We start from the raw sequence: 25,927 nt of genomic DNA, 5'->3' as shown, positions 1-25,927 counted from the left end.
TAATAAGAGTTAAAAAAATTAAAAATAATGACACTACCAATTGTTGTACACTATCAATTGTTTATATTACCTATCTATTGTCGCGCTATCAATTGACCACTATCTATTGACACGGATCCTTCTAGTTTATACTCATGCGGTGCGTAATAAATCAATCAATTTTATCATTCGATATTTATAAATCAATATTTGCAGTATAATATACAAAAATATAAGTGATTTAATTTAAATTAAAATATTATGATTAATAATTTTTTTTTTATACCACATTTTAGCATAACTGTAGGTATACATACTTTATTGGTCTTTAGGGCATACAATTGTCAGCCCTATTAATTGTATCTTTTGATGACTACCTTCAATAACTTATTGTAAAAATATTATTTGATAAGACGTAATTGGACCATCACTGTCACTTGTCACGTGTATTCACCGCTGGGTACAACCTACGCCTAATTAGGCTGATCCACGATTAGATAAAACATAATAATTTCGGTTAATATAATAATTTATTTGAAGATAAAACTCAATCGTTATTCCAGGCTTGTGAGTTGTTAATAAAATATATGTTATTTATATTATACAACTTTAAATGTTTAAATTGTAATGATAAGTTTCTAATTAATAATTGTTAATACAATATAGGTAGGTAATATTAAAAAAATATTAGATATTCTTCTTAACATCGGTTAGAAGGGTAGTAAGTACGCCCATTAATAGGCCAAGATCTCACACCATTTATCATTCTCCCAAATTCTATATAAACCACATATTATAGCTTTTATTACTCATAAATTATAGCAAAATTAATAATTTTACTTATAAATAACACAATAGTTTCGTTAAATTAAGTTGTACATATCAATAGGTAATAGAAATGTGATAATTTTGTTGGTGTTGTCTAGGATTGGGCTGAGGGCTTCCAAGAAATTATAATGAATTTTTAGGTTTATTCTGGTATCTATATGGTTTCGACAGTAGACAAAGAAGTGCTTGACTGTGAGAGGTTCTCCGCAGGTTTGGCACATTAAAGGTTCTTTTCTACGCATAAGATGTCCTCCATGGGACATCCTTAAGTGACCTATACGTAGTCTGTTTATAAGTACTTCATCTTTGCGATTTGATGTATGGGGTTTGGGCCAGTATACGGTAGTATTTTTAATTTCTCTGAGTTTATTATTAAGTGTAAGCCGTCGTCCAATAATTGGTGCACAACATATTAGTTCAAAACAAATGTTGTTATATTGTCAAATATCATGTATAAGGTACACTCATAGATTAAATCTATCATTCTCAAATTGTATGTCTGGACATTGTACTGCAGTCCAACATCAATCATCACTATGAACGAACCATCATTAAGCAGGTTACGTTATCGGTTTTTCATGCGCAATGTTATCTGCTGTTACGTATAATGGTGGCCCAATCATTTAATAATCGTGGTATTACAAATAAAAATTCAACTCCAAGCAAAATAAATCTATCATCATCTTCGATTTCACCAACGTAATGGATAAGAAATACAAAATATTCATAAGTCCTAATCGGTACAAAGTCCTCGCTACACAAGATGACTTAAATGAAAACACACTTCCAAATAAGACAAAAATTAACATTAATCTAATTTCACCAAAACCACCATCAGTTTATGCCAAATGCGTGAGTACCTAATTTTAACAGTTTTACTTCAAACTTGATGTCAATTATTAACTCTAGAGATTTTATCTATAATTGACATTCACCAGAAATTTCGGTGAATGTGACATTCCCCTTAACACATGTATATATATACTTGCCTATATTAGCCCCATTCACCCAACACCCATTAGATCATGGCATATGCTTTGATAAATAATTAATAATTCCTAAAACTATATTATGTTCAGAACTATTTGTTTAATGATTGCTTGTAGCGTCATACTAAGTTGGTAAACTGAATAACCGTTTTTACACTATTTTGTCTAAACTCTGTTTATTTTGTTAATTTGATTATTCATTTATTAGTTAGCAAAACAACGAGTAATGTTTATATGTTATTCACCAGTATATTTTTTGTAAATTCATAAAAGTTATTATCCTATACATTAATGTCAATACATTTTTATACTTTATAAGTACCTATTCTAAACATCATATTATATTTAAATAAAATAAAATAATAATTGAAATGGACTGATTTACCCTTTGTAATATAATATTAGTATATAACATAAGTTGATTGGTTTTTGTAAATATTATAAATTTTTAAAATACAGTGAAAGGTCATATTAAATTAAATAACATTTCTATAAATCTAACTAGTTTTTTATTTCTTCTTACAGAGGTGGATTGGTTACAGATTTGGTATCTTGAATCGGTTCCAGATTGTAATATTTCATGCACCACTTTGTTTTAGTCCAGTATTCCTTAGCTACAAATAATAATAATTTTAATTAAACATTTTTTTTTTTTTTTGGTTGCGTCAAGTTAAATTAATCAAATTATATTTAAACCATTTTCAAGGTTTTTATATTACTGAATTAGTTTAAAAATTAGAAAGAAGTGACAATGAACCTTGGACGTAACATCATATTCTTAGAATATCTTTGGTACTTTTTTAAATGTTTACTGATTGTTTAGTTTTATGCCAGCACAATGAGAAGATTTGTATCCGTACAAATGCGAATTGAACAAAGTTATAAATCAAAACTTGTTTAGGTGTAATGTATAGTACAATAGTAAAAAACTGTCTTTGATCCAGAAAAATGGTGACCGTATATAAGGGTCGTTTTTCGTTATGATATGATTCATTTTCGAATTCAAATTCAACACATATTTTACATTGACTTACTCAATGATGAGATACACTCAAAGTAAAAGTAGTGTTACCTACTTTCCTCTTTTTTTCTTTTTGTTTCAAAATACTTTTTAAAAGAGGAAAATGTTGTTACAATATTCCGGGTAGCTTCTGGTATAAATTATATGAATTTCCATCCGACTATATGCGAGTTTCCTCCGAACGCACCCTAAATTGTATCGGAACGTAAAGAGTATCTGCCTATTACAACTATACTAGCTACCTTCTAACGGGTAGGTAGCAATCTAGTAAATGTATAAGTGGTTCCAAACATGTTCAAACATTTGTATCAAAATAAGTTTGTAATTTAATGGTCGTAATTAATGACTTTTGTTATATTTGATACGATTATAATATTATTAATGATTCGTAAATTTTTGTTATTATAAATAATAAACTATTTTTACTGATGATATAATAATATATGACATATTACATAAGATACATCGTTTATCTATGTTGTGTATTTATCTTCTGTTATTAAATAAAATCAATTTGGTTTGTTCTTAGTTATTTTTTTAAGATATTGTCAACTCCCTAGGTTTTGATTGGTGGACGCCCTTGCTATACATTAAGATAATTTACTCTTTTGTGTAATGATAAGATAAACATAAATACATAATATAATGCAAACCAGACCTGAGCCAGACTAATGTAAATAATATACGTGATCGAGTAACGTTTAAAGTCAAATAAAATATTTTACTTCATTTTATAACAATCATAATAAAAACTTGAAATAGACGCTTTAAATATTAGTTGCCTTTTAATAGTTTTCAAATCTTTATCCAGTATGGTATCTCCTACTGCAGAATTCATATTTTTATCTAAAAGTGGTTTGACATGAACAAGATGAATATTATTTATAATTAAATTATAGTTATTTTAATAGTTTTAATTTAATTATTAATTCATTTTTACTAAAAAGTCGTCTTATATTCTAAGTCACTAATGTAGCATTAAATTATACTTAATTTATAAACACATACACAATTATTATGGCACTTTGAGTTATAAAAGTCGACCAAATATTTTGCATCTACACCGATTGGTATTACATTATAAAATAATAAAATATAAGATACTATATGTTGAAATCAAAGCACTCTTTTTGGTAGAAATTTTGTATCCAGGATAAAAAAAAATATATAAATAAATACCATTGTAAAACCATATGCTTCTAATACGATTTTGTAGTTAAAAATGTATATATATTAATAAAAGCAATATAAGTATATTATAAAATATCCTAGGTTGCCAAACCGTCTCTGCTCAGAACCGTTTTTTGCACACATGATATAAATAATTGAATTCAAATTTACAGTCACCCACTTGTAGCCTTCTGTATAGCAGAGCGATTTCCACTTACCCGCTTTTTATTTTGTTTATTTAAAAAAAAAAATGTTGTCCCTCCCATTTTAACAGGTTAACTGCCATATGTACCATATATGGTACACTGTTGTATTGCCAAGCAATTAATACAATTTATTACAATGTTTGTCCAATACGCTATACCACAATAATCATAAAATAAGATTTTTAGTTTATGCTTTTAGTATTTGAATGGTTATTATGTAATTATTTATAGTAAAAAATTAATTATTTTAACATGTACCAAAAATGGTACACGATTAGTTTAATCATCATGACTAATAATAATCTAATAAATGTTAGTAAAGTACTTCCTAGATGGTACGCATAATGTCCATGTCTTGGAACTATTATCTTATCGCTCATTTAGACATGAAATTATTTTATTATTCTTTAGGTTTTTCCCTTTATATCTTGTTTATTATTTCTGATTATTATTATTATTTATGTCGTATACGGGCTATCGACAAACTATACACGGCCACACGGGTTTGTCTTAGTAGACGGTTGTATTTCATTGCGTTGTGTTGCCTCGTATCAATTTCAAATTCTTTTGTTTATTTTGTATATTTATAAAATATTGAAATCGAAAATGAATAGACAAGAAATAGAAGCTATGCTGGAATCAAATTCGGACTCATATTCGGAAGATTACGACGATACTGACGCTGATCCGAACTGGTCCTCGGAAAGTGAACCGGACGAAAATATTTACGAACGTGAATTATTGGATAATTGTAACGTAACTATTAATACGATTGGTAATAATTGGAATAACGATTTTTCTAATGGACAGCTAAATAGTCATATAATTTTTAATCCTGATGTAAATACTACTGGAATAAATCCAGATATAATTGAAACTATGTCTGATGCCAGTCCTATCGACTTTTTTTATCTTTTTTTTGACAAAGAAATTATTGACATGTTAGTGGTTGAAACAAACAGGTATGCTAATGCTAAAAAAAACACAGCAGGCTTATCTCGACATGCTAGAATTAGAAAATGGGTCGACACAAATGAGCAGGAAATTAAACTCTTTTTTGGTATTGTTATGTGGATGGGCATGGTGAAACTGCCATCAATTGCTCACTATTGGAAAAATTCTATATTATATTCTTGCAATATTCCAAAATGTATGTCCCGAAACAGGTTTGAAATTATTTTGAGTATGTTACACATTTCTGATAATGACAAAGCTCCTACTAATGATAGATTATACAAAATCCAAATATTGATTGATTTACTCGTCGAAAAGTTCAATAGTGCAGTAATTCCTGAAGAGTCAGTTTGTATCGATGAGTCTATGGTCCCTTACTTGGGTCGATTATCGTTTCGGCAGTATATTTCTAATAAACGTCATCGTTATGGAGTCAAAATCTTTAAGCTGTGTACACGGGACTTTTATACGTCAAAATATAAAATATATGCAGGAAAAGAAGCGACAATGGGTGATTCAGTTTCATGTAAAGTAGTAATGGAACTAATGGAACCATATCTCGATTTCGGTAGAACATTGTATGCAGATAATTGGTATAACTCCATTGACTTAGCGGAAAAATTATTGCAACGGAAAACACACTTAGTAGGAACTCTTAGATCAAATAGAAAAAGAAATCCTAAAGATGTAACACAAAAAAAACTTAACCGGGGTGAAATATTTGCAAAAAAGAGTGATCGCGAAATGATGGTACTAAAATGGAGAGACCGTAGAGATGTTCTTATGATAAGTACAAAACATTCAAACACGATGGAAGAAGTCATGGCTAAAAGAGGTATTAAAATAAAACCAAAAGTTGTTATCGACTATAACCGTGGTAAGGGATACATCGATTTAACTGATCAAATGGGATCTTATAGTAGCTGTCTAAGAAGAGGTGTGAAGTGGTACCGTAAAGTTGCTATGGATATTATTTGCAACACATCATTATTGAATGCGTTTAGTATTTATAAAGGAGTCACTGGAAATTCTAAGACAATTACCCAGTTCAAAGACGACATTATTATTGGATTAATTCAGCAATCAAACAGTGTTCCAGAAGTTCCAGAAGTTCCAGAATTATATGATGAACATAAGTTGGTAAACAATAAAAAAAGAGGTCGATGTAATCAATGCTACAAATACATTTCTCGAACAGAAGGTAATATACTTATACTTAAAGTCCTGGGCACGGCACTGATGTCGAATGTTATTTATTACAATATCACCACAAAACTATTCTTATGTTACGTACCCACGTATTAATTAATCATATATTAACTATGTACAGCGCGCCGCACGTTTCTAATAATATTTGACACATTAACCAATAAGGCAATTAGTATAGTATAACATGCGGAGGTCGTTGCAAAATCGTAGAGAAAACAATTAAACTATAGAAGGTGCCGTCACATACGTATCTTTCCTGGAAAGCCAACGCCCATACGCAGGATACGAGTCGACCAGCATACCAAATACGAGACCCGAACTCTGTCTCATGACCGAGCTTAACCACTACTACAACCACCCACTCCAAAGGACACAATCATATATATAGAAGCCCAGGACAAGAGCTCTTCAGACGGTTAGGGACATTCAGAGTCAGGTCGTAACACCACTCACAGTTTATATTCTATCTTTATATTATAACATTGTATTTTTGTACTACGTTAATAAACATTCATCATACCTAGTACATCACGTATTTTATCTCTGCGTTGATGTATATATCGACGTCGGTTGGGACGTAACACTTACATATTATTTAATTGTTTTGATATCAAGAATTACGAGTTACGAGATATCCATCTAATTGTACACAATATACTTGACGAAGGCTGCCGATAATACAAACCGAACCTAACCTAACGACAAATGAAACACATAGTATATTGTGCATTTGTATGAACACTATAATAATTTCAAATAGTATAGGTAATATTTCATTAACTAATCATAAAACTCCTACCTAATTCTATACGGGAGGCAACTAGTCCCAAAATTCTTGGGAGGCCACGCGTATATAATTATGAACTACCTGGTGATCGGAGGCAACTAATGTAAATTAGTCTTTTTATTTGTGATAATGATGGGAGGCAATTCGTATATTTTGGGAGGCAACTAGTATGCACTGAAAATAGAAACAGATAAAAATTAAGAATTTAATAATTTATCATTATTTTACTAATTAATTTAAAATAAATAAATATTATTATTCATTATAAGTTTGCACAATTATACAAACATTGTTCCTGGGTTTTTAACACTTTTAACAGCGAATTGAAGTAGCCTTGTTTCCACTCTATAACAAAGAATATTGTTCAACTTTTTAATAATTTGAATTATAATATATTTTAACTTTAGGTGAACGACAATATATTACATTATTTTAAATAGGTATTAGTTATGAACAGAGCAAGAATTATCATATATTAAAAGAACGACATTTTGTTAATATATTAAATAAAGAAAGGAAAATACAGTGGTGGAATGTTCATATGTTCGATGTCCAAACGGGTGAGATCTGTCTTGAAAAATATCCCATTTATTTCACAATGGATATCTCTGATTGAATGTAGGTGGTTTAAATCAGTATTTGTATTTAACGCACTGTGCATTTTATCTTTAACTGCCACTCCCAATGGTACTACCCCGATGTACCGTCCTGAACGCACGGTTATGGATAATTATTTAAAATTATCATTACCGTGGACTAATATTGACAATTGTTTTTCTGGGTCATAAAACTCCATAATCTAACTTATGTCGACAATAAATTTAATTTCCTGAAATATATTAATTTGTGGACGTATACTATTGGAAACACGAAATTGTCACAAAACTAGAAAATTATGTATATTTAGTTTACAAATATAATCGTATTCCTAAATTATTAAAATTGTGTAAATATGTAGGAAAAAATGAATATATTGAGAAGAATGTAAAACTATGTAGGTAAAATTATGTATTTATCATTTTATTACAAATCATTTGAAACAAATTTATCACTTACCCAAATTAAATTATTTATCACGGTAAAAATTAGATTTTTCATATGAACTGATCTTTACATATGACCATGGATAGTATTTTCATATAGTTAAAAATAGCTGCCTATTATTTTTATGTTATGAATTATATTTGTATATATTTTTCAAATTTTTACTCTGGAAAAATGATGTAAAAATTATTTACTTGGCCATAAATTTATTTTTTCTGTAACAACGGCAAAAAAATTCGTTACTTAATAATGATTTACGTTAGATGAGGTTAGATTTTTTTTAATCTATCCCTAATCATCACAGTCTATATAGTACAATATAACTAACATACCCTGAATTGTTTTATTGCTACTCTCAGCAAAATTGTAACAACCTACACCATAAAATAAAAAAGTGTAAATTATAAATATTGTTTAAGTCTTCCAAGCAACACGTGATAACTCAGACGGTTGTAAAACATTTTTTTTGCTGCAAAGTGAAAATTAAAAACTGGCTTTGTTTCTGTATTAAAATTTGTAGAAATTTGATCTCTATTAATGTTTATTAGTACCTAAAGCATAATTAATTTAAGTTAACCAATTGAAGTTAAGTAGGTACATTTATTCTATAATAATGTTCTTACTTAAATTATATGATGTAACGATATTTTTGTAATTATTATCTAAGATTTAATAAATACATACTCATATTAATATTTTATTACATTTTATTTGTACTTATATTATTTTAAGATTTAAATTTTATATATTTTATTATTTATTATACAAACACCAATCAGCTTTTACGTATAAATAGTATGAAATAATACATATAAAGGTAATTATTATAACATTAGAATGACATTAGAATCTAGTATGGACGGCTGGAACTCTATGGCTTATATGCTCAAGGAGATCTGGTGCATTGATATTACTCAGAATTAATTTAAAAAAAAATTGTGATCAGCCCTTAGACACCTGTCCTCGAGAGAACAAAGATTTAGCGTATTCATGACTGGTAGATAACAAATTCGGGATGATCAATTTTAAGTAAGAAGCGATTCTGCATTCGTACAACTAATTTTATTTTAATTCGGAAATAATGATTCCAAATGATCGAGTAATAGTCATGAATTTAAGAGCGGAATAAAGAGTTATTAAACAGGATGCTGAGGTCAAATTATTAGTATGGTGACGTAGGAACCAAATTAGTCTAAGGCCTTACAAGTGATATAGTCAATATGAGGTCTAAAAGAAACTGAAAAAGTATATAATATTATATCTAGATTATTTAACTGGGAGACTCGATTTAAGGGTAAATAATCATAGGTATAAGTGTCATCAGCAAGATTGCATGATCTAGAAACTGTATTACTTTACACTTGTCATAGTTTATCAGTTTATGGTAATAGATTTATAATAATTTAATACCAATAGCGTGACACCAATTAACAAGACTATTGAACGATGACTGAAGGAATATACAATCAATATTGGAAGATATACGGGAAAACAGTTCCGCATCATCATTGAAATTTTTGTATATTAATGGTTGCTATGGGCTATAGGAATTGAGAATAATATTTATTTATTACTAGATGTGTCCCGCATGCTCCACCCCTGTGGATAGTTGTTTGCATATAGTGGGGCTGTTACTCGTGCAGTCGTGCATAAGATTTGTTTATTTTATAATATGTATTTCGGTCAAGTGGGTAACTATAAAATTACCTTGAAATTAAACCTATAGCCTAGTTCACGATGTACTCTTTCATTTAAATAAAATCATGAAAATCGAATGAGTAGTTTCAGAGTACATTCGACACATTATCACATATACCATTTTCACATATAAATATATAGCGTATATTTAGCACGTAAATATATGAATATAGAAGTATAGATATATTTAGATTGTTGCAAAGACATGTATTTAATTTCATCTTCAACTATATTGTTCCTAAATAAGCGCAACCTCTTGGCACCATTTGTGGAGTGGCCAAGGTTTAATTTTCTCTTTTTATTTTAATAAAATTCTTCAAAATTAACAACTAAAATCATAACCATTAGCAACCTTACGATAAACAAAATTATTATTATTTAGTTTATTTTTTTCCTGGACAGATAGCGCCACTGTTTTAAATTTGACATCCAGATTTTCTACTTTCCTTGTGGATTTTCCTAAAATGTTCTTTCATAAAAACCTTTTCCTAACAGTTGAAAACACTACAAAAAAAGAATCAGCCAAATCGGTCAAGCCGTTTCGGAGCCAACCCGTGACAAAGATTTCTATTTCGGTTTTATAGTACAGATTATTTTTTTTTATTTGAATATTCAACGGTACTGCTTCGATATGTACTTGGCGTACAAAACGAAGCGTCTCAATTTCATTCGTTTCTATCACTGGATGTTACGATCAGACGAGTACATCCACTTACGTGACGCAGTAGAACAATTAAGTTTCAAATCTTTATATAAATTACATAATAATATGATAACATTAAGTGGCCAAAATAAAATATATAAATTATGTTGATATCTGATTCAGTTCCCGGCAATAACTATTTTTTTTTTTTTTTGATTAGATAAAATTAGGGTATTTAGAATCTGTAATATTTATGTACAATACTAATATAAGGAACATAACATGCAATTACGTGAGGAGGGTGGCCCACCAGTGTGGATACCCTCTAACTTTGGGTATTTTAATAAGTTATATAATATTTTATATTTAAATAAATAATGTATTTTTAACGTCTATAATAATATACCTTTACTATATGTTTGGGTTATTGTATCTGTTTAAAGAATAATATTTCACAAATTTAATATTTATATAACCATAATTATTAATGTTTCAATTTATCACTGATATTCTGTCCCGGATCTCTTAAAACATTTGTGGCAAGATTCTACTTTAGATTCTATGAACATTTAATAGAATTACAATGATCTCCAAAACTATTGCATTCTAATATAGGTAGATTTGTTGTATCGTACTTATGATTAAAACTCACAGAATGAAATTTTAAATAATTTAAAATTTAAAATGAATAAAGGATAGAATTATAGATAAAACCTTAGTAATACTTTTAAATTTTAAATTTTTATAAAACGGAATAAATGGGAGAAATATAAATGTATGTATTACGATGTTAGCTAGGTACATATACATTTCTGAGGCAATCGCCTGCTGATTATAAATCTTTTATCGAGCTATAGGTATAAGTTTTTTTTTTTAAATACATTTGTCATTTATTATAATAATAATTATAATATACTTGCAGTCATATTTGATACTTTCTGTTTAAAAATTAAAAATTGTACAAATGTAATATTGACGGTTAAATTATTATTAATGAATAAGATTTTAAACAATTAAAGTAAAATCGTTAAAACTTTTATAATACAGTTTGATCAATATAATGTTCATCATTCACTCATAAAAATTGAGCATAGTCCCAGGTTGGATTTAGTAGATGTGTTTTTTTAACATGGTTCATAATTCTTACTCTCTAAACTTACTCAGTTTACATATTGAATCTTAAGATACCTTTTTGATTTTTTACCAACTCTTTAAAATGCGAATATCGGAAAATCCATTCTTATTGCACATCTAGATCATTTGAGGAACAATTATTCCAAAATTAAAGTTCGTATGTTTTGTAGTTTTAGATATCAACACTGACCGTATATTTTGTGTACCTATGTGTTTTCTTACAATAATTAAAATTAAAAGAATATAGGTTAATGGAAAATCTCTTAGTAGACCATTAATATTTAAAATGTTGTAAAACATTAATATATAGGAAAAAACGAAATTTATGAGTTACAATGTTAGCATCTTACAAATTTCTGAGGCAGTCCATAGTTATAACTATTTGATTCAGTTGTAAAAGATTTTTACATAATTTATAAATATACATAAATAAATAATAATAATATACTTGCCACCACCATTCTTATTTGGTAGTACTACAATTTAAAAAAATAATATATTATAAATTTTATATTGACATTAACACAAAAAAAATATTATTAAAATATAATAAATCACTTTCTACATTTAATTAAATCTTAAGTAGATACCTTATGAAAACCAATAAAAATAAAATAGAAGCCATGATTGTTAGTAAAGAAAGCAGAGCACTTATTGTTAACAACTTGATTATCAAAAAATTAATCAACTACAATAATACAAATATTAAGGAGTAGGTACATGAATCAATGACACCAGATGTTTGTTTACCTACGCATGGAGTATTATGTTGTATGGTAGAAACAAAAAACAGTTAGAGGCAATGGAAATATGGACCTGGAGAAGACTAATCCACACTAGCTGGATTGAAATGAAAAGCAATGCAGACATTTTTCAAACAAAAGGGGAAATTAAAATACTACTATGTAGTATTAGATCGAGGAGTGGTAAACATATGGGACAGCTAATAAAATGGGTGAATCCATTTTCCTCCACATTATTTTAGACTGATATTATGTCTATTTTCCTCCAATATTTTAGCATTGTTATAGTATTACGTTCCATATTATAAAGATGGAGTAAGGCTATGATCCAGGGCTTGCTAACGTTATAATAACGTTATATTTGACAAATACGATTGAAATTTTTAAACGTAATTATAATGGAAAGCGATAATAAAAAATAATTAAATACCGCAAAACGAAACATAACAATAAATTAACAAAATATACTAGAACTTAAATATAATGTGAGTGTGCTATGTACTAGTCAAGATAATATACATTTTGTCAAAGATTGACTTTGAATAGGCAATAGGTAGCTAATTTCAAGCAACGAATGATAAAATAAATATTAAAAGTTTCTGTAATTCAGTACCCACTATAACAAAATTGATTCAAAACGTGTACCTGAACATTCAAAATATATCTTCTAAATCACTGAAATGGTTTCAAGAAAGGGCTATTTTGTCACCAATAAATGAAGAAGTCGACAATTAAATGATTTGATTCTATCTAGATTTGACGCACAATCACAAATGTACTATTCAGTTGATTCGTTGATACAGTTTTAGAAAAGGAGGATGCAGTCCATTTCCCAACTAAATTTCTTAACTCTTTAACGCCTTCTGGAGTCCCACCACATACACTGATTTTAAAAATAGGGGCACCTATTATTTTAATGAGAAATTTGAGCCCACTCACAATTTGCAGCGGTACAAGACTACAAATCAAAAAAATGAGAAGTTCATTGCTCGAGTGCATAATATTAACGGGCTGTGGTAATGGAAAAACTGTTTTAATACCAAGAATACCAATTATACTCTCAGATTTACCTTTTAAGTTTAGACGTATTCAATTTCCCGTTAAATTAGCATTTGCAATGACTATAAATAAAGCACAGGGACAATCACTTAACGTTGCTGGAAAAGACCTAAGCGTTCAATGTATTTCTCACGGTCAACTTGACAATATGTCGCGCTGTAACGTGTGACATCAAAATTTAATTTCTTCTTTTTTGCCCCGGATCCAAAAAAATTGATAACGTCGTTCACAAAGAATTTTTTTAAGTCTTTGGATTATCAAAATACTGGCATAATTCATATATTTTGTTCCATCCATATTTATATATACAAAATTTACATACATGAACTATAATTTTATCTTTACATTAAATCTTAAAACAAAAAAAATTTTCAATAAGCATAAATTGTTCTATTGACACAAGCGATATAATTTTTTTCAACATTCTGAAGAATCAGCGGTGGCGACGCTAAATTTATATGGCTACATTAGCACGATATAAAAGTAGTCCAAAATAAAAATTATTATTTAACATCCAGAAAATAAAATAAGTGCAAATTAATATCTGAGTAATCTTGCATTAGTGAAGCATTGGCGGGTCAGCTAGTATATCATTAAACAAAACACAACGCAAAACGTAATTTATAGAATATCATTAAATTAAAAATTACAAAAATGTAATTTATAGAATATCATAGACCGAAAAATAACAAAATCGAAATATTTTAAAATCTATTTATTTAAAAGGGATATTGGTTTCGTAGAAACATTTATTTCATACGACAATCTAAAAATTGATTGTATTGTATTTCGTATCAGGGCCATAACCTATCCGAATAAGTTATTATTTTTAAATTGTATAGGTATTAACACTATTTTAAATAACGATAAACGCAAAACTTGGATAACGTTTTAATTCTGGATAACAATAAACGCAAAAGTTGAATAACGTTTTAATTGTAAATAACATGTAACAGATTTTTTTTTTCAAATGCAAAAATTATTTATATTAACTAATTTATTATTATATTTATTTATTGGAGAAAAATGGACAGTGGAATTATCCATGGTATCTTGTTTTTGGAGGAAAATAGCTACGGCCAATAAAATAAGATATTATGTCACAACATAATCCCCTCATGACCAACATAATTGTAGAAAGAATCAATAGACGAAAGGAAGATGAAGACCGAAGACTTTCATAGGATATACGGTTGAAATGGCTGAATGTAACAGGGACCTACATAATATTATGAAGGATGATGAATTAAATAAAGAAAAATGGATGTTAATTAGACAGATGGATCATTCATTAATGAAAAAGAAAAAATTAAAAAATACAAAAAGCGGGAAAGTAGGTAAAGGTGTTCATTTATTATCGACAATAGTTAAAAAAAAAAACTAATAAATATCCAAATTCTCTTATGCCTATAAATAGCTCAACATTCGTAAACAAATAGGTATTCGTTAGTTTAGTAATAATAATATACTTACTTACAATGGTATCTATATCTATTTAAAAACATTATATTTTACAAATTTAATATTGACATAAACACAGTTGGATTTTTATTTACCAATAATAATCAAAACATTACAAATATTCATAATATAACTTGTATAATAAAGGTTGTTCAACTTTTATGAGTAACTACTTTTTATTGTAACTTTTGTACAACAGCCGATTGATAACATTGGTTTGGTGTGTCGTATTGTCAGGTATATTCTACGCGGTATATTGGTAAGAGGTACGTGGGTTCCTTGAAGTCGTTAATATTTAAAGTACTACTTAACTACTAAGGTTTAACGTTATATTATTGTGTATTGATAATTATTATATCCAATGCCTGATCCGGTTGATACAGGTGCTGCGGAGCACGCACGTAAAAAGGCTGTTTTGAAACGGGATGAAAGAATTAGGCGTATTCGCGATGCACGACGGTGTGGTGTGGTGTGAAACCGATTTAAGTTTAGTCGATCAGTTATCGATCCTTACCGTTGAAGTCGATGAGATATGGTCGCAATTTACAATCTACAGCGATGCGCTGGTCTACAGTTTGATGTATTTGGGTCGAGAATCAAAGTATTCTATTGATCAGGTCGTGGAACTTCGCGATTTGATCTTTGTTTGTTGGGCTACTTACTTTGTCAATAGTAACAGGTCAAGTTAATATTATCTATATATATAAAAATGGAGACAACAAATTCGAAATTGTATCAGTTGAGAACGGCTGGGCCGATTTTGCTAATTTTTTTTTTATATGATAGAGAATGTCGGGGAGCGGGTTTATAGCATAAATTATGGACCTAACTGATGCGAGTTAGAGATTTAGAGACAAAAACTGAGTTACACCGGTGGCGCCATCTAGGAGAAAAAAATATAAATAATATAAAAATAATAATAATAATATATAATATAAATAATAATACAAATATCGATAATAGCTGGGCTTGAAATCGATTAATATCGATAAAAATCGAAAAAAAATAATATATTTTTATATTCTGGTTGATATACATTTTTTATTTTAGACACTCATAACTCTAGAGTAAACAAATATAATAGTTGGCACATTATTCATTTTATTTTGAAACATTTTCGTTTTATGTTATCTATTAACTTTTTCAATCAAAAACGACTATTGTTTTTTGGAGAGAATTTTTGTGCTTGAATCATGCCTCCTATGAGAAGAACAAACATTGGACGGCGTACACGTAATGCAAGAAACATTAATGAATTTAGACGTGCTCATAATACACAGGCCAGCGCTGCACAAACGCCGCCTCAAATTCGACAACATGTTAATATAAGAAGAAGAAGTTCAGATGTAGCCTTGAATCGCACTGCTTTCGAATACGATTCCGCATTCGCTTACAAAGATCATTTGTGTGTTGATATCGGCTCATTATATATCGTATGCCAGCATGGCAAGGCATTGAAGTTTAGATTGGAAACCCCCGGCTTATGCTGCGCCGGTGGCAAGGTTAAATTACCAGTTTTAGCTCAACCACCAGAGCCATTGTATTCGTTTCTCTATGGAAATACAATCCAATCAAAACATTTCCTAGCGAATACACTAAAATATAACGTAGAACTCATGAATTACATCGTTAAGCAGAAGGTCTTTGGCGCAATCCGTTGATGGATGTACTCGGTTGAATGGCAGAAGCGTGGTTTACCACATGCGCACATTCTGCTTTGGATGTTTGACAAGGTCCGACCAGATCATATTGATTCGATCATTTCTGCCAAAATACCAGATCCAGAAACAGATCATGAACTGCATTCTGTTGTGACCACGAACATGATACATGGCCCTTGCGGAACTCATAATCCTGGGTCACCGTGCATGCAAAACGGAACTGCAGTAAGCGTTTTCCGCGTCCGTTTGTGGCTGACACAATCAGTGGAATCGACGGATATCCATTGTATCGGCGTCGTTCTCCAGATGACAACGGCAAATCAATCATAATGAAAGTCAAGGGAAAAGATGTCGTCGTCGATAATCGCTGGATCGTTCCATATTGTCCACTTTTGTCGAAAACGTTCTCAAATCACTGCAATGTTGAGTATTGCAACTCCATAAAATTTATCAAATATGTTTGCAAATATGTGAACAAAGGGAGTGACATGGCTGTGTTTGGCATTGCTGATCCAAATGCAAACGATGAGGTGATGAAATTTCAACTTGGACGTTACGTGAGTTGTAACGAGGCAATTTGGCGGCTGTTTTCATTTACAATTCATGAACGTCACCCGACTGTCGTACATTTGACAGTTCACTTAGAGAACGGCCAGCGTGTATACTTTACGGAAGTGAACGCAGCGCAAAGAGCAGAACGACCACCAGCGACGACATTGACAAATTTTTTTTCGACATGCGAAAGCGATCCGTTCGCGAGGACTTTACTATATTCGGAAATGCCACGCTATTATACATGGAATGCTGCATCAAAGAAGTTTCAACGCAGGAAGAAACGTGATGCTGTTGCTGGCTTCGCAGATGTCTATTCGACTGATTCCCTCGGACGAATATACACAGTTCATCCACGCCAAGACGAATGCTTCCATCTTCGCTTACTTTTGGTGAACGTTAGGGGCCCGACATCCTTCAATTCCCTGCGTACTGTCGATGGTGTACTGTGCACAACTTTTCGGGAAGCTTGCCAATGCTTGAATTTGCTCGAAAACGATTCACATTGGGACTTAACACTCGCCGATGCAACCGTTTCTGCGTCAGCAAATCAAATTCGTACGTTGTTTGCGATCATCATAGCCACATGTCATCCATCGAACCCGAATGCACTGTGGAAGAAATACAAGGACGAGATGGTTGATGACATTTTGCACAGAGTTCGAACGACAAATTTTGATATTGAAATTAACGACGAGATGCGGAACGAAGCATTAGTTCTGATCGAAGACATGTGCGTGCTCATGTGCGGCAGTCTGTTGTCAACTTTAGGAATGCCAGGGCCAAATCGTTCGAGGCACGCTGCATTGAATCTTGAATTACAGCGGGAGAAAAACTATGATCTAGATGAGCAGGCTGAAAGAGTCCGAAAAAATGTGCCGCTGTTGAATTCCGAGCAGAAGAATGTATACGATTCGCTGATGAAGGTTGTTGATGATGGAACGGGAGGCATTTACTTTCTCGATGCTCCTGGAGGGACAGGCAAAACGTTCGTCATTTCGTTGATCCTGGCTGTCGCATCCTCTGGCATTGCTGCCACATTGTTGGAAGGCGGTTGAACTGCATATTCAGCTTTGAAGCTGCCAATGAATCTTCTCATGGTTGACAAGCCTACATGCACAACGACCAAGAATTCAGCGAAAGCAAAATTGATGCGAGAATGCAAAATCATCATTTGGGATGAATGCACGATGGCACATAAACTAGCTTTGGAGGCAGTTGACCAAACGATGAAAGATTTACGAGGTAATTCGAGACGATTTGGTGGGGCAATGATATTGCTCTCCGGAGATTTTCGTCAAACACTTCCCGTCATTCCGAAATCTACTGCTGCCGATGAAATTAATGCATGCCTGAAATCGTCGTTTTTGTGGCGGCATGTAAAGATGTTGAAATTGACCACAAACATGAGAGTTGCGTTGCAAAACGACCCATCAGCTGCTGAATTCTCGAGACAACTCCTGGCGCTTTGTAATGGACACATTCCGATTGATGTTTTGACTGGATTAATATCGTTTCCGGCAAATTTTTGTGAGTTCACATCGTCGAAGAAAGAACTCATTACAAAAGTGTTCCCAAACATTGATGTCAATTATAACAATCTTGATTGGATGAGTGAACAGGCAATACTAGCAGCGAGGAATAAGGACGTCGATAGCTTGAATTTTACAATTCAGAGTAAAATTGCTGGATAACTGCGTTCATACAAATCCGTTGACAGCACGACAGACGAAAACGAAGCGGTCAACTATCCGACAGAATTTTTGAACTCACTTGATGTGCCCGGAACTCCACCGCATAATGTGCAGGTAAAAGTGGGATCGATCATAATTATGTTGCGGAATCTAAATCCTCCTAAATTGTGTAATGGTACACGATTGTCCATCAAGAAACTGATGAACAATGTAATACAATCAACGATCATCAAGGGCAATTTCAAAGGGGAGGAAGTCCTTATCCCACGAATTCCAATCATTCCAACAGATCTTCCATTTCAGTTTAAGCGGATTCAGTTTTCCGTTAAATTGGCTTTTGCGATGACAATCAATAAATCGCAAGGCTAATCGTTGGAACTCTGTGGGATCGATTTGGAATTTCCATGTTTTTCGCACGGGCAGCTGTACGTTGCCAGTTCGCGTGTTGGAAAACCGTCTTCGTTGTTTATTTTTGCACCAGAAAACAAAACGAAAAACATTGTTTATCAAAATGCATTATATCGATTTCTGTAAGAATTCATTACAATGGAATACTTGAATTTTATTATCAATCTATACTTTATTTGAAGGCGTATCAGAATTTTTATTCAGGGCAACGGAAAAGTTAAGATTAATTTTGAAACCATACACCGAATATTAAATAACGAATTGAACAAAGTTTGAGTCACATATAGTTAGTACACTTAATGGGCAACGAAGTGCATGGGTTCAGCTAGTATTATATATATTTTATACGTCTCGGAACTCATGTCTGTGAATTAGTTCCAATTAAACGAAGACCTAGAAGCAAATGTAGAAATTATTAGGACCTAGGCGGCGCGTAGCTCGTCAGCAAGTGTTGTAGAAGCCCACACAAGTAGCGGCCGCAGCGATAATTTAATTCCGCGTAGATCGACTAATGTAAAACCAGCCCGGTTTCCGGAGATACCATTGACCATCACATTTTTAAATAGCTAATGTTTCGTGACCAATTTTCCAACCAGGTCCATCGAGACCCTAATATTCCGGACATAGATAAATTTTATTATTCAGTGGGTTGTTTGAGAGACAAAGTGTTTGAAGCAATTGCCGGCAAACTGGTATGCAGAGAAAATACTCACTTTCTTGGTCAACATTAACGGCGCGTTTTGATAGGTTCGTTGCGGATCTCCCCGTTTTTCAGCAGGTAACTGCTATTCCCCTTTTCGTTGGTACTCAACTCGGCGTACAGTGTCATTTATGCGGGTTCTGTGACGCGTCTGAAAAGGGGTATTCCGTTGTCGTATATTTAAGATTAGTTAATCACTCCAGACCTCCGGTAATTTCATTATTAGGTGCTTAGACTATGGCTTCTCTCAAGGCGTCGACGATTCTACGGTTGGAACTATGTGCGGCCTGTTTTACTCACCCAGTAGATGGTTCGGATTAAGACTGCATTAAATATTAAAATCCGAACAGTAGGAATGTATGTGTGGTCAGACTCAATTACTGTTTTGAGTTGGTTGAAGGTACCACATGTTTTTGTGTCAAACCGTATACATACAGTGATAACGTTGGTACCCGACTGCCACTGGGACTATATACCGTCAGCTAACAACCCTGCATATTGCGCTTCCTGGGGTATTTTCCCTACTGAATTGGTAAATCACAAATTGTACTGGGACGGGCCTGATATTCTATATTTGAGGTGCTTGAGGGGCCGGCGATAGACTCAGAAACTAACTGAAAACTCAACCAACTCACTAATCCTACTGAACCGGAATGGTAAACACGTTTTTCTTCATAAATTCATATGCTTCGTGTTGTCGCGTATATGTACCGTTTTATTCACATCTGTAGACGCCAGACATACAGATCGTCATTTTTAATTCATGCTGATTTGGGCCAAGCCACTGAGGCCGTTGCTAAATACTCTCAACGTGTCATATTTGGCAAGATATTTCATGCTCTTATCCACCAAGAAATTATACTGAATATGACAGTACCTTTTGGTCTCTCGTGACCGTTATACGAGACGCTGTCACCATTGCTCTTGTTGTAGCAACAGTGTTAATAAGCACGTGTCTTCTAACGTTCTTTCTGTGAGTGATTTTTGCACCGTTCAACTTGTCGACTTGGCCTTTGCCGTCGACCGTTTTACGCGTCCGTTCATTGTCCAGACCCCTGTGTTCTTTCGACGACGTCAGTGTCAATATCGTTTTACTGCAGAGTGAGTTCTTACAAATAGCATTCCTGACACGTCGATCGTAAGTGTGCCATTATTGATTTATTCTGTGTTTAAATATTATTATATTGTGCAACATCGCCTTTGTTGTCACTATTAAGGAGATTCAGACTTGGACATATTCGGACACCAGTAATCACTAATCAGCCGCAGACGAAGCGACGCGCAGTATCTACAATTATTGTTATATTATCGGAGTTTAGTAACCTGCCGGCTAACACCAGCTTTCAACGGTCCTTCATTACGACTGTCAAATACTGGAGTCAGTGGCGTAAACTCGGTGGTGCAAAGGTATATTTTTGCATCACCAGAAAATCATTGAAATATATGATATATAAACAGGTACAAAATCGTAATGTATATACTTCATGATGGCTTGGATTTGTTGACTTGGTGAGATGTATACCACTACCGCAAGTACTTTCTGTCCATTCTCCAACTAAAGTTCAGTTGTGCATATATCACCAATGGCTTCTACTGATACGTCCATGGCATTTGATATTAACAATGAGGTGTTATTGTTGCGTCGTATTAATTCAACAATTGTATCTTGCGCTGTACAAAACCTGTTGCTGATGAGGCGTCCAAATTCTAGTTTAAGGTTAGTCATATCAGCTGCTTTTCTATGCCCATGGTGAAAGACAGGATAACTTTTTGCTGAAACGATATACAATCCTTGAAAGATGGTGACTCGTGATAGAGCTAAGTATATTATTTGTTGGGAATGACTTTTATCATAATAGTAAACAATCTCATTAAAGATTTCTCCTTGGGATGAATGAATTGTTGTAGCACAGGCAGGTACCATTGGAAATTGATAACGTTTTACACTCATATTTTTTCCTTTATTCCGGAAAATGACCCACGGTCGATGCCAGATTGGTACTAAATGCCGGGGATGATTTTTGCTGCATCAGATCTCAAAATGTCGTTCTTATTTTTCTACCAATTTTTTGGCTCCTATGATCACGTCCAAAATTCATCCAAAGTTGTTTGATGCAATTATCGTCATCGCCATAAATCTATTCTTCGTCTGGTTCCTCGTGTTCAATATATTCATATGGGCAAAAGTTCCATTTGCCATTTCGTCTAACACGTCGATGTTGGCTTTGAGCACGTAAGGCTTGCCTAGGACGAGGTCCAGTATATATGGCATACCATTCGATTCCACAACACTCATTTTGTGAACTGTTCTGAAGGATTTTGCACCGAGTTCTTATAAATTTTAACAAATTACTTATAATGGGAAAAGCCTGCGTGCTTTGATCAGCTTCAAATAAACGCTTCGTTGGAATATCCAGAACGCGCGACGCTATATAGAATAATAGAAAGCCAGACAAGCATGGATTGCTGCTATATTCTCCTGGAATACATTTAAGAATTGTTCAGATCACTTAACGATTCAATTTGTATAGGAGCAAATCCGAATAGCTTGTCCAAATGACCGTGAAGTATCAGTCGCGTATTGTTAAATCGATCATTCAATTCGTTCCACGCCACTTTATAGTTGGGACCAGTAAGAGGCATCGAACCTACCACCATAGCAGTCGGTCCAGAGACAGAAGAGATTAGATAATGAAATCGCTCAACGTTTCCGCAGGCATCCAAAGTTGTTTGATGCAATTCTCGTCATCGCCATAAATCCATTCTTCGTCTGGTTCCTCGTGTTCAATATATTCATATGGGCAAAAGTTCCATTTGCCAATTCGTCTATCACGTCGATGTTGGCTTTGAGCACGTAAGGCTTGCCTAGGACGAGGTCCAGTATCTATAACTTCAGCTTCATCTGGTGTACCCAAGGTTGGGCATTTATTTCCATTCTTGTTCATTATATTCATCAACAAAATTAGAGCTACCTTCAAATGTCGTAAATAACTATTATTTGCAGCGTTTAGAGATCTTTCTACAAATAAATTTGATGAATGATTTGACTCTTTTGCGATGCAACCTAGATGAGTTTACCAAATAGTGTGAAAGAAATAATCTTTCAGTTAACCCCTCTAAATGCAAAGTAGTCTCATTTAGCTGCCAGAGAAATAAACCTACAAGCACATACAAAAAAAATGGTTTTGAATTCAAGCTTCTTCTACCATTAAAGATCTGGCATTATATTGTCATGAGACTTGACATTTAATGCTCATATAGACACTATGTATATTAAAGTATTATAATACTGCTCTCTTATGAGGTCAATTTTAGAGTTTTATTCAGTGATATGGAACCCTAAATATAAGAACCTAATAGATAAGCTGGATAAAATTCAATGGCACTTTCTAAGACCAATGGCACATAAGCTTGGTCGTATTGATGTCTCCTTGGAGATCATGGCTATGGATTTAGGTATTAAACCATTGGTTTCCAGACGGTTATTCAATGACATGACTTTCATACATAAAATAATTGATAACATTGTCAAGTTCAGACCGAAGTATCACCATTTAGATAAATGTAACAATGTAGCAAATTTAATTTTTTTTTTTTTATATTTAAAAAAAATTATTTTGAATAACCAAACTAAATTAACTATTTTGTATTTAGTATTTATAACTATCAATTAATTGTATATAAGTTTGTTTTGGATAACTTCAAAAAATTTTTTTTTATAAATTTCTTCTCATTTTTACACTTTATAATTTAATTAATATTATAATAATGTATATAATTATATACTAGCTGTTCTGACCGACGTTCTTCATGCATATGATTTGTATTTTAATTAAATATATTTGTACAAAATTGATATGCCATATTTCTTCTAATTTATTTTCATATAATTGATCCCGCACACTTCATTGTCCATAAAAAATATCAATGTATTTTTTTAATTAATCGAATCTACGTACTGTACTTACACATTGTAGTTAATTTTGAATTATTATAGAATTTTTAGTCTCATTGTTCTTTCCTTGATTTTGTATAAGGTTCTTTAGATTTCTAGTGGACGATTCAGAAATCAGGAGTTTTAATTTTTCATTGTCTGATTACAATTCCACTAACATTTGCTTCAAGGTTAAACGACTTCAAGGTACCAATACACTAGAATAAATTATTACTTATGAATTAATGACTAGCCATAATTCATAGATGCCATGGTTTTCATTGTTAACACTAACAAAATAAAATAATTGCTCTAAATAAACAGCTCTAATTCCGTTAACTGTAAGAACAAAGCACTCGGTGTGGATAACGCTACTTATATATTTATATGATGGAAATATGTGGTAAAAACTATATTTATTAAACACAATGTAAATATACTATAATTTTGAAATGTCTGATTCTGTTCCTTGTTATAATTATATACTATTTTATCAAATTATATAATATATTTTATTTGAATCAAAATAGTATTTGTGATGTTTATAATAAAACTATTGTAAGTACTTACCACCACATTTTTTTGTTATATCTCCTGTAAGAAAAAAAAATATTTTACAAATTAGATACCTTCAGAATGATATTATCACAATTAACCACGGCTATACAATTATATAAAGATAAATGAATAATAATTTAAACAATATAAATGCATGCCTAAGAACATTTATAATAAATTTTCTTTAAAATAATGTGATATTTTTGTAGTATATTATTTATACACTATATCATATATTCATACACTATTTAATACGTAATACAATTATACAGTTTAAATAACGTATTGCACCTAGACTACCCGGGCGGCCTTTCACACAACGCACAATGGTTGCTGGCGGAATTACGTTAACTGAGAGTGATGCCAATAATGTCGTAATGATCACCTTATACTTAATTCTTATTGACTATAATTAATCTGGACTATAATACAGACACGAGAGCTGAGAGGTAATATAACAAGAACCAAATGAATAAATACTCACCGAATTGTAAGCGATATAATACGATTTATTGGTAGTCGTTGCATAATAATTACGATCAGCAGATTCAATATTCGCGAAACCAGAGAAAAATACAATGATTATCGTGTCCTATGACTGATGAACAAATCATGAAAAGTGTAAAATGAAAATAATTTAAACGAAGACAAAACGAAACGGGAGCTGCTTTAATAGCGAGCATGAAGAGAACACGAACAAACAATAATACTAACTCTTTTTAGGTGAAAATAAAATATAAATTATGGTGTTATTTACATTGATTTAGCAAAGACATTACTTTTGTATGGAATGAATCATGACGTGTATAATGCACAGGAAGAGAGGGCAAAGAGCGAAGAGATAAAAGTTGTCCATTGTGCGTGCTATGCGTTATCGCCGCTACAAATGTGGTGACGGAAATTCTGAACTCTAATTTTATGATTGTACAATAATTTGTGCAAGTGAGGAGGAAGTAATATTATCGAAGATTCGACCTTAGTTGTAATATACCACACGAAGACAAGGGTAACATTTGTGGGATATTCACTTAAGTATAATATTTAAACTTATATCAGGTTCCCTAAAAACTTAATAAAATTACAATTATTTTACAAACTATTGCGTACTGTATACTAGCTTGGACATTCCATGTTATACAAGTTTAATATGTAAATTAATGTTGCTTTATTAGTTAATTTAATTATAAGAATACAAAAATATTGTGAATTTATGATATAATTTAAACCACAAGCTGGTTTAAAACAAAATAAATGTTGATTTGGTATCAGTGATAACCTATGGAATAATATATAGTTGATCCGTACATGTTACAACTATAGCAGAAAGAACTAGGTACTAAGATGAGTGAAAATCATAGAATTACATTAATAAAATAATATATTAAATGACTTCCATAGTTTGTTGGTCCATGAGGCAAGACATTATAAACCGTTTTGTAATTTAAGTCAACCATTTGTATTTGTATTTGTTACGTTGCATTTTTATGTAGAATTA

At 31.9% G+C, this 25,927-nt stretch overlaps 3 protein-coding genes across 3 annotated transcripts in view; 1 reads left to right on the top strand and 2 right to left on the bottom strand.

Moving 5' to 3' along the window:
- Positions 1-2,004: 2,004 nt before the first annotated feature.
- Positions 2,005-12,123, bottom strand: LOC132953842 (uncharacterized). Its single transcript, XM_061026175.1, has 9 exons — positions 12,111-12,123; positions 11,717-11,767; positions 11,449-11,466; positions 10,935-10,961; positions 8,811-8,849; positions 8,520-8,561; positions 8,382-8,402; positions 7,432-7,488; positions 2,005-2,410 (listed from the first exon to the last, which is right to left on the bottom strand). The coding sequence occupies exons 1-9, from the start codon at positions 12,121-12,123 to the stop codon at positions 2,316-2,318; spliced, it is 363 nt and encodes a 120-aa protein (XP_060882158.1). The 3' UTR covers positions 2,005-2,315.
- Positions 12,124-18,223: 6,100 nt separating this feature from the next.
- Positions 18,224-18,832, top strand: LOC132953840 (uncharacterized). The gene has a single exon (XM_061026174.1). The coding sequence runs from the start codon at positions 18,224-18,226 to the stop codon at positions 18,830-18,832; it is 609 nt and encodes a 202-aa protein (XP_060882157.1).
- A 5,076-nt stretch (positions 18,833-23,908) lies between these two features.
- LOC132934426 (uncharacterized) overlaps positions 23,909-25,927 on the bottom strand; it is a 31,794-nt gene continuing 29,775 nt past the window's right edge. The window contains exons 11-12 of the mRNA XM_061000724.1: positions 24,445-24,468; positions 23,909-24,092 (exon numbers count right to left, since the gene is read on the bottom strand). Of these exons, the coding sequence (XP_060856707.1) occupies positions 24,067-24,092; positions 24,445-24,468 (50 nt within the window). The 3' untranslated portion in view covers positions 23,909-24,066. The remainder of the gene's footprint in view (positions 24,093-24,444; positions 24,469-25,927) is intronic.

Source organism: Metopolophium dirhodum, chromosome 1 (genome assembly GCF_019925205.1).
Source record: "Metopolophium dirhodum isolate CAU chromosome 1, ASM1992520v1, whole genome shotgun sequence".
NCBI lineage: Eukaryota > Metazoa > Arthropoda > Insecta > Hemiptera > Aphididae > Metopolophium > Metopolophium dirhodum.
Note: the sequence above shows the minus strand (reverse complement) of the source record. Positions and strands in the feature narration are given on the sequence as shown.